Source organism: Cygnus atratus, chromosome 8 (genome assembly GCF_013377495.2).
Source record: "Cygnus atratus isolate AKBS03 ecotype Queensland, Australia chromosome 8, CAtr_DNAZoo_HiC_assembly, whole genome shotgun sequence".
Lineage (NCBI taxonomy): Eukaryota > Metazoa > Chordata > Aves > Anseriformes > Anatidae > Cygnus > Cygnus atratus.
The window spans coordinates 9,149,061-9,163,644 of NC_066369.1; the positions used below are offsets into that span (position 1 = coordinate 9,149,061).

A 14,584-nucleotide genomic window follows, 5' to 3' on the forward strand; every position below is an offset into this window, starting at 1 on the left:
CCTCGGCAGCGTGTCTTGTGTTTCCATGATCCCGGAGGATGCCCTCCTTCCTTCCAGGCGCACAAGGGGGTGAAGACCCCACAGTTAACCCGCAGCTCTCCTGCAGCTCCCTGCTCGTGTGCGCTGCAGCCTGAGCAGTCAGTGCCAGCGCAGGGCCGGAGCTGCAGCCTGCAGATGGCAGTGCCTGCACGGAGCTGGCGCACGGCGCGGATCCCTGCCGGAGCTGGCACCCTTCCTGAGGGCGCCCCAACTTGTTGCACTGCCCTGGCCTCCCTGGGGCCCCGCAGCATTGCTGGGCCCAAGTGATTTCTCCAAAAAATCTGGTTTGGGGTTCGCTTGCCGCTTCCAGGAGTGCGAAGGCCATCGTGTGTGGCAGGGAAGGACTGGGACCGGTGCGGGGACAGCAGTTGGCACGTGTGCACCGATCAGCCCTGCAAATCCTGTCCCCTGCCTCCCCGCGTGCCCCTGCCCGTGTCACGTACAAACCAGCTGCATCTGGCACAGGCCACAGCACATCTTCACCATCGCCGCTCCCAGAAAGCAGTGGTTTGGGTGCTGCAGGGTTTTGGTTTCTGTGTTTATTTGGGCACCAGCTGCTTCCCCTGCTTTGAACCCGCTCCTTGCACTTGCAACCCCCTTTTTCAGACAGGTTCTGAGAAAAAAAAACCCACATTTGGCATCTTTCTGGGGTCATGGGGGTGTTTGACCTCAGATGGTTTCTGGCAGCTGTTTTGCCATGACTGAATGTCCCGGTGGCACCCAGGGCTTGGGTTCAGCCCTCGCAGCACCTAGTCCTTGTCCTCCCTTCCTCGGAGGCTGCCGGGGGGCAGTTGGCACCCTGGGTTCTGTCTCTCCATGGGGCTGGTGAAGGATGCCCTGCAGAGCAGGCCTGGTGGGCTCGGGAGGGTGCCTTCCCCTCCCTCCCCTCGCTGTTTGCTCTGCTGCCAAGGTGACCTTTAGAAAGGGAGGTTGTCTATTTTCTGCTGCCCGAAAATGAAGGCTCTTGAGACGGCAGGGCGCTGTGCTGCCGCAGCCGGGCCTGGAGGCTGGCCAAGGGCGGCTGACTGCCGAGAGCAACCCTCCCTGGGTCGGCGTGCCCCCAAAACCATCCCATCGCCCCTCAAAAATGCCCCATCTTCCCCATCCAGGGTGACACAGCTGGGCTGGACCCCAACCCCGAGCAAACTCAGGGCAGGATGTGGGCTACCCCCAAACCTGAGCCCTCTGGGGGTCTCCAGGGGCCGGGCAGCTCCCAAGACCCCGCAGCCAGCACGGGGGAGAGGTGGGCTCTGCCCTCTCCTCCACGCTGCTTTGCCCACGCTTCCCAAACAGCCTCTGAGAGCTGCCCACGCATCTCCCCAGCTCCGCAGCCACCTGGGGCAGCTGTACCACCTCCTGTCCCCAGCCTGTCCCCAATTTTTCCCCAGATCAGGTGCTGTTGGGGTCCCCCGTGGGACACGGGGTACCCCTGTGGGACGTGGGGTACCCCAGGGTTTGCTGTGCACACAGCACCGAGCCCCACAGCAGCTGTCCCCAGCTGACTGTGGCCATGCCTGAGCAAGCAAGCCCACTGGAGGGGATAAATTAGAAGTTGGGGGGCCTCTAGTGAGCTCCCAGCATCTGCAGAGACGTGGCTCAGAGAAGAGCACCGGGACCCACGCCGTGGGGGTTTCTCTGCCATGACGGCTGCCGGGAGAAGCCCAGCGTGATTTTGAATCATGGCTTGTAAAACCCCTTGCGGCTGAGCCCTGGCGCTCTGCTCAGAGATGATAAACCCATTTCCTGTGTCATTTCTTTTTTATTTTTCCCCTTCCCCATGTCGAGACACTGCTAGCTGCTAGCGTTGCCTCCCACCCGAGACCCCCTCGGCGTGCCCCGGGGGCTGCCCGCCGCCCCAGCACGCTGCATTCCCTGGCACGCCACCCGTGCTCGCAGGGATTGGGACTCCCCGGCACGGCCCGGAGCTGAAAGCGTGCCCTCCCTGCCACCTACCACCCAGGTCCCCAAAAATGGAAGTAAACACAGGATTTGCATAAAAGAGCAGAACTAAATGTGCTCACTCGGTGACCCCGGGACCTCTGCTGCGGGACCTGTGCATGGGCAGTGGAGCCGGAGGGAGCTTGGGGAGCGTGTGGCTCCCAGAGCCGAGGGACAAACACCCACCGGCGTCCTGTCCCCACGGCCTTCCGCTGCATTAGGGGCTGTTTGGGAAGGGGCCGTCTGCTGGGTGCTGCCCTGCAATTACAGCCCCGGCTGCTCGTGGTAACCACGAATAAGTGAATTCTTACTCCATCACATGCCCGGGGCTGAGAAGGTCCCAGGGGTTTAGCAGCCACCCCGTACGCCACCAACTTTGGTAAAAGCAGCACAAGCAGAGCCCCGCTGGGACAGGATCCCGCCGGCACGCTGGTTATAAATATTCCCGGGGCTCCTGGAGCGAGTGCCGCTGCCCGGGAGCCAGACGGCCGAAATTCCCCATGCGATTAACTGAACTGCGGCGCACAAACAGCTCGGGGCGCGCGGTGCATTCCTGCGGGGCGCGGGGCTCCCTCCGCCCGCTTCATGCAGGAATGAATGCCTTTTCTCTCCTCTTTTTTTTTTAAATCCTAGCAGGTAAGATAATCAGCGCCAAAGCCAAGTCATGTGAGGTTTAACAGTTAACAGATGAGCCACAGGACGAGCTATTTGTGGTGCGAGGGCTAGGTTGCCAGCCCTGAGGATTTTGTTGGAAGCTCTCTCCCTCCTGTTTTTCTTAAGCCTCTTGGTTGCTGACATCTTGTAACTGAGCAAGAACCCAGCTTTCATTTTAATGGAGTTCCAGATCTTCTGGTTGCAAAAGAGGAAGCTTGGCTAGATAATTCAAGACCCCAAAAAGAGGGGCAGGTAAAAATAAGGGAGCTTTTATATGGCTGCGTAAAGCGCTGGGATTTAAGGCAGGCATTTGGGTGTGTGCTGAGCTGAGGTTTGAATGCCTGAACCACCAACAATGTCACAGAAAGGTTGGTGCAAGAAAATGCAATTTATTTTGAAGGAGACAATGAGTTCCTGCAAAGCAGGTGAAACCAGCGATCCCTACGAGGTACAGACCGGAGGAAAAGCAAAGAGCCTCTCACTTAGCGTGCAGACAACCAAAAAGCACCTCGGGCTTAAATGTATTTTGCACACTGAGGAGAGAGTTGAGGTGAGCATGATGGTGCTGGCACACATTTCCGCACGGCAGCGTGCCCCCCAGTTTCAGAGTTACGAGCCAGCTGATTTCGGTGGGCAGAAGGTGCCTTGCAGCAGGTGCAGGGACCATGGGCTGTGGGTTCTCCTCTGCCAGCAGCTCCCTGGAGGCTGCACCATGCCCAGCACCACAGCCCCAGCACCATGACCCCAGCACTATGTTCCTCGCCGCCAGGCCAGCAAGCCCAGGCTGGGGCAGGACACATTCTCCCTGTTTTGGGGAGAGGTCAGCTGCTGGGGATCACGCTGAGCTGGGACCTGTCCTGCAGCCCCCCTGGTGGCAGCCCAGCACCCTCACCCCAGGATGACCGCCGGTCGATGGCCAGCGCAAGCGGCTGGCTTTGAAGTGGTGGCACAGGAAGCATGAGGAGCGCTTGAGCTGAGGAGCAGCTTGCAGACGCTGGTATCAAAACGAGCACGCCGCTGCTTTACGGAGCAGGCAGCAGAAATCATTTTGGAGTGAGACTTGCAACACATCCAGCTGCAAAGGCAGAGGCTGGGGCTCGCTGATGGCTTGATCTCCCTGCCTTTGTCAGCCAAAGTGCCAGGATTTCCCTAATTGCCACTGCCGTTTAAATAGAGACACTGCGGATCTGCCTCTGTTCAGCTCTGCTAATCCCTCGGCTGGCACCGCTTGCCTCGCTGCAGCTTTCTGAGCTGCCAGCCACCCGTGGGGACCCTGCCCTCCTCCTCCCGTCCCCAGCACCCAGTGAGGTGTTACTGGTGTTCTCCAGGTGGGAAACTGGGAGCCGAATGGCACGCCGGTGAGGCTGGGTGTCTGCAGCCTGCGGGCGGAGCACAGGTTACTTCTGCTGGTGGGTTTCCCTGTGTGATGAATCTTTATTTGCATACAGTGTTCTTAATGGGACTGTAACGGGGTGTGTAAGATGAGGCAATGCTGAAATATATTTTTAACTCCTGTGCAAACAGCTTGTTGCTTAATGAGGCAGACCCACTGCCCCCTGCGACAAGGAACTGCTTGAGGAGCTTTGCCTTGGGCGCTCGGCTGGGCACCTGCCTGTGTGCCCTCTGTTCTGCCTCTGTGTTCTCCTCCAGGACTTGGCTGGGTCTCCTGGGAGAGGTGGGAGAAACCAGACAGGTCCCGAGGCAGGGAGGAGCGATGTGAAGCTTTCCCTGACCTGTGTGGTTTCCCTCTGTGGCCACGTGTTTCAGGTGGAGCTGTCTGCCCGCCTGGCTGTGTCAGCCTCCGAGAGCTGTGCCGGCGTGGCTGCAGATGCTGGCCCAGCTCGGAGAAGCAGCTTGCGATCAGGCCAAGCCAAATGCAGATGAGGGAGCGCTGCCCGTTTCGAGGTCTGGGATAATGAGTAATGCTCCATGCTGGGGGGAGCTGGAAATTGCAGCCTTCAGTGAAATACCAGAATTCCTCCTGAATTAGCTACATTAGGGAGAGCAAATCCAAGCCCTCCCTGTTCTGGTTACATTCCTGCCTTTCTTTCCTCTCCTCCCAACTCGGTTTAGTGACCATTTTCTCTCAAGTGCTACTTGCTACCATCCATGCTTTTACATGCAGAAAGTTTGTACTCCCTAGTTTAATCTCAAACATCAGGCCTCTAATTTCCGACGCCGTCTTCCACCCCACACCCTGCAGACGCAGCCGAGTGCGATCGCAAGTGCGAAGCTGCCCCTGCAGTTATTTGCATCTGCGGCTGGGCATGCTCCAGGTCCGGCCTTCACCCCAACATGTGAGGTGCTCAGGGGAGCCAGATGTGCCAGGAGCACCGCCGCAGACAGCGCCTGACAGCGGTCACAGCCACCCAGCTGCAAGGCGCTGCTGCCTGTCCACGAGCGACGGCAGGCTCCGGCGGCTGCGTGAGGCGGTGGGAGAGGTTTCATCCAGGCTGCCCGAAAAAAATCGCTGGGCTCCTTCCATGGTGGTGGCGCAGCGGTAACAATCCAGCTCTGTGCCAGAGAGGAGCCGCAGAGCCCCAGTGAATTAAAGGGGGAAAACACTGGACTTTATTCATTGCCCCCCTCTCTCCCCTGAGCTCGGCACAATCCTCCCTTCGCAGGAGACACAGGCCAGCATGCCATGTCAGCACATAACACAAAGAGCTCTCAGTCTGCGAGGAGCTGGAATCGCAGCAGAAGGATTTTTAACACTTTAAATGATGGTTTAGGGCTGGAAGGGATGTTGAGGTTGAACCCAGGCACTCCCTACAGTAACAGCATGTGCTTTATAACTCCACTACCTTCCCCAAGCCTCCTCCGGGGTAATTTGTGTCTCCTCCTGCATTTTGCCACCCTGTTGAGGAGCGTTTATCTTTTGCCGAGGCCGTGGGGCTGAAATACCACCATGAGCCCATGCACCTGCTCTTCAGACGCGTGAACTCCCACTCAGACCGGAGCCGGCCTCTGGCAGTGAAAGCCATTTTCGGTTCTCGCTTCTCGCTGGCCCCTACCCAGCAGCTGCCTCCACCCTGCGCGGGAAGGGCACGAAAATGCTGGGCTGCCTCAGCTCGGAGGCACTTCGGGTGGACCACCAGCCCTGGCTGAGGCGTTGGAGCCATCTGAAGGGGAGCGTGAGGCGATGTGGACAGCACTGCCCCAGGGTGCTGCCCGTGGGGTGACATCCCACCGAGGGCGTGTGGTGCTTTGGGCACGTGTTTTGTGGGGGTGCGTGCCTGCTGCTGCTGCACTGCTTGACAAGACGAATTTGCCAGAGGTTCTTCAGGTCCTTAAGGGGCCACCCCACAGAGGCAATGCCTCAGCGGGCGGACCTTGCCCTCCATCCCTGTCCCTGTCCCTATCTGTGTCCCTACCCCTGTCTGTGTCCGTGCCCCTATCCCTGTCCATGCCCCTGTCCCTATCCGTCTCCCCACAACCCTCCCCTCAGCCCACCCTTGCCCATCCCCACAGCGCCGCCATTTTGTGCCCTGCGCGCCCACCCCCCCGCCTCGCCCCCAACAAGCGCGCGCCCCCTGGCGGCGAGAGGGCGTGGCCACGGGTGGAGGGGGCGTGGCCATGCATGGAGAGGCGTGGCCAGGCGGGGCGGGGGGGCGTGGCGAAAGGAAGCGGGGGCGGCGCGGTGCGGCCGTGTCCCTCCGCGCGCCATCGGCGGGGTCGGTCGGTCGGTGCTGCGGCAGGATCCCTCCGCGCCGTGCCGTGCCGTGCCGTGCCGTGCGGGTCCGGCCGTGGCCATGGCCCGCGGAGCGGGGCCGGCGCTCGCCGCCCTCCTCGGCACGGTGCTGGCAGTGTTCAGCCGCGCCGAGCCGGCGGCCGGTGAGTCCCAGGGAGACGGGAGGGGAAGGGGAAGGGGTCCCGGGGGCGGGGGAGGAGCGGCGGGGGCGGGGTGCCCCGTGCGGGGTCCCCCCGGAGTCCCCCGGTGTCCCCCCGGCTCCTCGGGGCGCTGCGGGGCCGGCGGCGGTGGCACGGTGCTGCGGCGGGAGGGCAGGCAGGCAGGCAGGCAGGCTGCGCGGAAAAACCAGCCGAAATCTTAACAAAAAAAAAAAAAAAAAAAGCCATTTCCTGCCCGCGATTTGCCAGGTTTGCCCCAAAAAGGAGCGGAGGGCTCGGGGCTGTGCCCGCTGTGCGCGTTACGAGCTCGGAGCGCTGCTTTCGCGGTGTGGCTGGCGTGCCTTGGGTCTGCTGCAGCTGCAGATGGCTTCTGCAGGCCGGCAAGAGGGCGAATTGCTCTTTTTTTGGCACGGCGAAATCTCACATTTCTCTCTTATTCAAACCGTGCCTCGACGCTGGCAGCTCCCCAGCGCGCTGCTGGCCCCCCGAGGTCCTCGTGCTGCGCGGCGCGGTGCCCGCCGGGCTGCCCGAGCTCTGCCCCTGCCACGGGGCTTCGCGGCGTCGTGGTCGGGTTTTCTCCTTGTGCTGGAGGAACGGTGGCCGTCAGAGATGGCAAACCCCGTCTGGAGACACCCCAGCTGTTCCTGAGGTTCTGGCCTGAACCTTGGGAGCGGAGCTGTGGCCTGAATGAATGAAAAGTGAAGTCACCCAAAGGGTGTTTTCAGGTGCACACTCAACTGTCCCGATGCTCTTGTGCAAGAAGCGGCAGGTATCTGATGTCAGCCCTCTTGGTCAATAAATAGGAGGCTCCTGGAGGTTCTCAGCGCCGCGGGTTGGACTGCTCAGCGCTGCCTCATCCTGCGAGCCCAATGGCGCGGCAACTTGCTTTTCCAGTCGAGCTTCTCCTCGGTTTGTCAAAGCCTGCAGTTGAAGCTGCAGTAAGCCGGGGTGGGGCGGGAACACCTGCGCTTTTGGTGAGGACACTTTCCTGCTAATTACTGTTAATGGCAGTGATTTGTTCCTTGTCTGATCAGAGGGGAATGAGTGAAACGGAATCCGCGCTAGTGAAGCCCACCATAATTACCCACCATCACTATTAACCTTGTCACTGGCAGAGTGAAAGATTTGAGTTATGCTAAGCCCAGTTTCGCCCAGTTTCACCCAATTGTAGTTGGGCATCAGCCCTCGTTTCTAATAAACTGCCATGTGCCTTGAGGTTGAGAGCACCCCAAAGGTAGCGTGTCCATGTGGACCACGCTTTGGGATCCTTGGAAGACTCCCTAGATAACGCTGGCAGCGCTGGCCTGCTCAATTCGATAGGGGGTAGCTGAGCAGCAAGTTTTACTTGATCTTTTGAAGGTGTTCCTGTATCAAATGGGTTCTTATCAAAGATGCTGATTTAGACTTTCAAAACGGAGTGTGATTAGCATCTGGCTTGCTCATGTCACTTCCTGCAGGGCATTACTTAGCCAGCGCAGGATTACGTGAAGGTGCTGTTGCTGATGTTCTCAAGACCTGAATCCTTGGGAAAAGAGGGCTCGTGCCTCTGGCTGCATTTGGCACTCAAATCTCTCCAAATAGGTGGATTGGTTTGGTTTTACCTTCTTTGTTGCCTCTCACAGCTATTCCTATTATTTTAGGTGTCTCACTGCTGTTAGAGTAAGCTGCTATTTCCCTTCAACGTGATCCCGTCCTGCTCGGCCTCTCCCATTTTCGCAAATGGTGCCTGGGTTGTGAAAGGCATTTGAGCCTTTGGGCTGGATGTGGCCATCAAAATGTTGTCGTAATGGTCTGGGCGGGTGGGATTTGGACCTGCGTCCTTTCTGGAACTGGGAGTAGATGAGGCAGAGCAGCAGGACGCTGACAGCTTCTTTCTTCTGGGCTTGGGAATCTCAGATAACAGGAAAACCGAAGGGTCAGGATCTGCAACTTCAAACTTAAAGGAAACGACGTTATATTTGTACTCTTGGCTAATGACTGCAATGCAAGGAATGATACAGAGATTATTTAATTCTGACCCATTAAGGAAATGTCATCTGTCTTGGATGGGGGAAAAAAAAAAAAAAAAAAAAAAAACTCCTCTAAGAATCTGCGCTTAGAAGTTCTTCTGTAGTTTTATTCTTGTTTTCTATGCATTCATTCTGAAATTGTCTCACCAACAGAAGTCAAGGGCTTTGTCTTGTCAGTGCCCATCTGGAAGAAATAGCGCCTGTATCGTTCTAAACCCAGTCATCTGAGAGCTACAGAAATAATCATTCATTCTGTTTAGAAAATAGTCTGTTCCTAGGGCACATGTCCTTTTTTTAGACTGCACGTGGATGAAAAAAGAGCTTTGTATCTCAAAATGACACTGGTGTCTGCTGTTTGTTCCGTGCAGCAAGTCTTAATCTTGTTTCTCTGACGTCACCATGGGCTGCGGTGGAAGGACAAGGAATGGCCCAGCGTTTCGGCAGCAGCAGGCATTCTTAATGCTTAAATTAATAAAGATTTAGTGCTGGACAATGATGGAAGACTATGGAGAACACGCAAGCATGGTTTCTGTCTGCCAGATTTCCATAGAAACACCAATACCTCTTCAGCTCTTTAAATGCCTTCACTACATTTTTATTGTTGAAAACTTTTTTTTTTTTTAACTAAGTGTTTTATGTTGCAGCTGTTGATTTTAGGCATTTTGGCTTTGTTTGGAGAACTGAAAATATGGGAAGGCAAGGAACTGTAGCTGTGAAGGAAAATAGAACATGTGATTGGCAGACTTTTGAACTGTTTTATAAATTCATCCTGAATTCAATATATGTTATAACTTCAGCTTATCAGTAGTTCTTCAACAGGAAAAGTGTCACATGAATGTTTGATAGAAATTAGCTATCTGACTGTTCCCTGGTGTAAGACCACAAGGACAAGAAGACTTTAGTTCTACCTGTGAATTTGGGCAACAGTTCTCAGCACTGCTCTTAAGAGGGCAAATTGGTAGCTTTTGCCAGCTCCTGGATGCTTGAGCTCAAAATAAAAAAAAAAAAAAAATCTAAACCAAAATTTCTTATGGGCTTGTTATTCCAAAATCCACTTAAATATACACTTTCCCATTTTTTTTTATGCTTCTCCTATGGAGTCTGGAGAAGCTGGTGAAGGAAACCAGTTTAGACACTGGGGTTTTCTCTCTCAAGAGCTTGAGGACATTGGCTGAGTTCCTTTGCACTTCTCTGAGCTCTGCTCAGCTCCTCAGATGCTGAGAAAAAATTTATTTCAGGCTTTTGTGATAAAAACAGTGGTGATCTCATGATAGTCAGTTTGATTTAGAGCATTTTGACTTTTACAGATGATTTTCGTGCAGTATAGACAAGCTTTGTCTTTAACTGCAGCCTTCTGCTCAGCTTGTTTAAATTCCCCAAATGTTAACATTTTCTAAATCTGAGCTGAATTATTAAGCTTTATCATTTTTTCACGGTAAGGGTTTTTCCTAGTTCTCTTATCCCTGTGTGGCTGCCATGGGGTGATCTGTACCTTCTCCCTCTCTGCCCCCCTCGCTCCCCCAAAAGAATTATTTTAATATTTTCAGCTAATATTTATTAATGGATTCTTCCCCAGTACCTCATCTTATTTGAACAGTAATCTTTTGGGGTTAGTGAATAACATAATTAGCTGTCTCTCCTTTGTGGTTTTCCTCCAAAATTTGGTTATCTTAGGGTATTCTCCATGTTTGTGCAGCATTTAGTATTCCTTACCGGCTTTTTGAGCCATTGTTTTCTGCAGTTTACGTGGTGCAAGCTGCCACTGTGGAAGAACTTTGCCCCTTGGAAAGGAGCTACCAGTCTTCCTCTGGTACTGTGCTTCCTCCTTCAGCATTTTCTTGGCTTCTTCTTTCAAGCCCTTTTTTCTGAAGGGGATCAGGCATGGGTTTTCACTCCCCTGGAACTTGGGGCGCCTTGATGGGTAGCATGGCTGGGGTTTCTGGCCTTACTGATGCCCGATCTTCCCAAAGTGATTCCCTGAGCATCCTCATTGCTGTGCGTCAACTGCCTGGTGGCTTTGAATCCTTCTTCTCCTTCCCCATGGTTTGCAATGGGTAATGTTCAAAATGACAGACTGTTCCTCGTCAATGTCAGTTGTGACAGTAAACCCACTAAGTACAGAAAGATTATCAAAAACCTCTTTTGTCCTTTAGTTTTCTTCTAGGTTTCTAACATTATATTTTAGTCTGACTCTTCTGTGTGTTAAGTAGGTTGTTTTCAACCGTCTCCCCCAAGACAGCCTCTGCACCTATAGCTGGGTTCCAGCCAAATAAGTCTAGATCCTTAAGGTACTGAGTTCCTGTAAACTTAATGGAAAACTTATGGGCAGAAAGAAGAGAGACCATTACAGCATCCTTCCATGGGGAAAGTTGGTATTGTGAGCTCAGTCCTGCTGTTAGCTGTCCAGGGGTCTCTGTCAGAAGATCAGTCTTCCCCCTGTTTGCAGCAAAGCCCTTGGTCAGAGCCTGCATCTTAGATGCAGGATAATTGGCCACACTTCACAGAGCTACAGGAAACCAGCCTCGTAACGTCTCTTCCTCGCAGCATTAATTGTTTTGGTATTCTGTGTTTCTTATTTCTGCTTGACTTTCTCTGAACTTGTGGGTGAAGAGTTTATTGGCCTTGCTTTCCTTTTAGTGCTTGCTGCAAAGCCCGTGCAGATTTTCTCTGGTTATGGCTCTGTTTCCCTATGGCAGCCTTCTCTCTTAAAAGCTGAACTCTGACACTTACAGCTTCTGATGTTAGAGCTTTGTGATTTCTTTCAATTTTCTAGCCTGGAAGGAGTCTGATTTTTTAGCATGCAGATGAAGAATAGAAACCAAATCACAACTTTCACATCATCTTGGCATCCTTAAAGAACAATGAGGCAGAAATGTAACTTCTTTTCCTCTTAGTTTTGCTTTAACAGTCTCTTTAGCCAAAAAAAAAGATTAAATCTGGGCTAAACTCTTTCCATTTAAATGTGAGCATTGCTGGATTCAGATGTTCAGAGTCACAGCACTTCTGTTTTTGTTTTTTTTTTTTTTTTTTGAGAGTAACACTTTCTGCTCGTGCTTGTTTTATGGCAGCAGCTACCTGTTTTTCCACTCTGGCCTTGGAGAATAGTGGTATGCGTGTATAGTGGAGAATATTGGTTTGCCTGTTAGATGCTAATTCCAACCCGGTATTTTATGTGCAGGCATGCTCCAAAGGTTTGTATGGACTCTAGGCTGGGTCACATAGCTAATAGCATTCATCTTGGACACGCATAAAGCCCTCATCTGAGAGGCCTTTCAAACTTGGCTAGAATGCAAACGAGAAATTGGATACTTTTCTCCCTAAGTGGTGGCCTGCCCACTTCATGATTAGGGCTTAAGCCAGTCTCTTGATAGTCATGGGGTGTTTTCCAAATACTCCTGTGGCTCTCCCCAAAGCGCTGGATAAAATGGTGAGGCAGTGTGGCACCCATAATGTTGCTGCTTGAACTTGGCCTGGGTGAATCCAGGGTCTGGACATCCTGGTTGTTTTGGCAAGCTGGAGCAAGGCCAGAAATCCAGCAAACAATTCCCCCTTGCTTTTTTTCTTTTAATACAGAAGAGAAAAGTCAAAAGCAGTGCTTCAGACCCAGCCTTGACAGCATACTTTATATGGGTGCTGGAGAAGCGGCCGACTATTTTCTTCTCGAGACAAGAGTGTCCTCTCATGCTGTACACAATAAAATACTTCCAGTTAGCATGATGGATGTAGCAACACGTACTTTTTATGCTGGTTGAGGTAGAAGACAGTTTCTGATACTATTGACTTTTGAGCACAGCATGGTAGAGTAGCAGAGAAGTAGCTTTTGAAGTAAGTCGTGTTGAAATGCCTTGTTTTTGCATGTATTGTGAAATTGTTGAAGATATGAAATACAGGAAGACAGTGCTTTGTGCACAGAAGTGCTAATTCTGCTGTGAGAACTGTAGTCTTCAATTTGCCTTGTGATTTCTCTTTTAAAAGAGAAGTGATCACGTTACTTCTTAATATTCATTTTAGAATATTGTTGCATTTACATTAATTTCAGTTTTAGTTGCATTTCAATGTTCAGCATTTTTTTCTTAAGTTGAAAAAGTACAAAAGAGTCATTTTGTCTTTTTTAGGTTTGTTCAGTTCTAGATTTTCATATGCAATACATAGTCAGCTGCCTGCATCCCCCACTCACTGTATCTCTGTTAAAGAATTCTAGGGACTACTAGTAGTCTAATGAGCTGCTAAACAGCAGCTCAAGGCGAAAATAATTTGTCAAAAACCAGAAGAAAATTAATCATTACTTTGCCAAAGCCTCTGTGCTGTATCCGTGCTTGGCCTAGCAAGCTACACTGGAATCACTGAATCGGATCCTCGCTGGAACCCAAAAGCTGTCTCCTTGTTGCTCCCTGTGGTTGTGCTGGCAGCTGGCTTTGGCCAAGTGCTAGTTAAGGTTTTACTATGAGGGTTACAAAATCACCGGGGACGCGGGCACTCCAAGAAGTTACAAAATCCTGTTTGAAAGCCTGGGCACAAAAGAAATAATCCTCTGAGTGTTTGCTTCGCTGGCTTGATGGGCTTAAAAAATAAAAGCTAAAGGGAGCTGAACGTAGCGAGGTGAGAAGAGCAACTCTCCCTCCTGGTTCTCCAAATTGCAGTGCAGCTCACTGTGCTGTTCCTCCGTTTCCTTGCGGTAGTGGAGGTGGCAAGAGGCACCCAAATCATTAAAAGCACTTTTGTGGCTTCTCTTAAATGCAGCATAACTCAATGGTGCTCGCTGGAGCTCATTTTTGCCATGAAAACTGCTGTGCCCGCGGTGTATGGCCAAAGCAGGCGAAGCCTGAAGGCTTGTGGATGCTGCTGGTAGATGGGATGAAACTTGTTGGGCAGGTGCAAATCTGTGGCGGTGCGCTTGGCCGCTGCGGGGGGGAATACCATTAGAAAATCTGTGGTAATATTTCTGTCGCTAAGTAACCCTGACCCCAGAGGTTATCTGAAAGGGGCTCTGAGTGGAATTTTGTTCATTTCCTGAGAGCTCTGCAAAGGCAGTGCTATGGAAGTGCCCTGTTTTCAGAAACCAAGTTAACACGAAACAGGCGTACCCGTGTTGTGAGGAATATCATTCACCTTCTGGGACAAGCGGGTTTAATTTCACTCTGTTCTGTCAGGATTGTGAGTGTGACATAACCCTGTGTGCCTTGTAGCGCATGCTCCAGGTTATTGACAAATAACCCACTGAGTCCCGGGTGGTGGCAGCCGGGGTCTGTTCTGAGCGGCCCAAGAGCTGGGCCTGTCTCTTTGCAACTGGAGTGCAAGCTTCAGAGACTGTTTGGACCTGTTTTCGTTCGTTCCCCTTACTAAACATATATGGAAAGCTGAATACCTCTCGAGGAAGGAAAAAACATTGTTTTAAAAAAAAGAGTAGACCATCTGCCCGGCAGCAGCAGTAGGTACACGAGCAGGCAGTTTGAGTGGTTGGGTATTACTGATGCCTCTGGGTGCCTTAAAATCGGTCAAATGCTTTCCTAAATGCAGTGAGGCTGTTGAAATAGGGCATGTAATGTCATGGAAGTGTGTGTGGAGGGGCAGGGGACAGGAATGGAGGCTCAGAAGAGTGTGAGGCTTCTGGGTATGTGGGTTAAATTTAGGATGGGATGCAGATCTTCTGATTCCTCCAGCTTTATCCACTGGTTCAGTGCTATTCAAATGGCAGACTCTGGTCTAGATGGACTGATTAAATTTTTGTGGCTCTAGAGTGCCCTCTGCTCATGTGGGGTTTCCATATTTCTTGCCCTTCTGGTGCTTCAGAACTAGCCGCAACTCAGCTTGCTGCTTCAGGTCCTGGCAAAGGGATGAGTGCTTGCTGCGTCACTCCATCTGAATCGATGCCACTACAGTTTCCTGTAAACCTGGAGAAAAATTGACCAGCCCTGAGCTAAAGGGAGCTTATGAAAAACAAAAAACAACATTTTACTTGGACAGATATTGATAGGACAATTGGGAATGGCTTTAAACTGAAAGAGGGGAGATTTAGTTTAGAGATTAGGGATAAATTCTTCGCTCAGAGGGTGGTGAGGCAGTGGCACAGGCTGCCCGGAGAAGCTGTGGATGCC

General features: G+C 52.3%; 1 protein-coding gene across 1 annotated transcript in view; it reads left to right on the forward strand.

Moving 5' to 3' along the window:
• The first annotated feature begins 6,253 nt into the window (after positions 1–6,253).
• NOTCH2 (notch receptor 2) overlaps positions 6,254–14,584 on the forward strand; it is an 85,602-nt gene continuing 77,271 nt past the window's right edge. Inside the window, exon 1 of the mRNA XM_035537523.2 lies at positions 6,254–6,465. Within this exon, the coding sequence (XP_035393416.1) occupies positions 6,384–6,465 (82 nt within the window). The 5' untranslated portion in view covers positions 6,254–6,383. The remainder of the gene's footprint in view (positions 6,466–14,584) is intronic.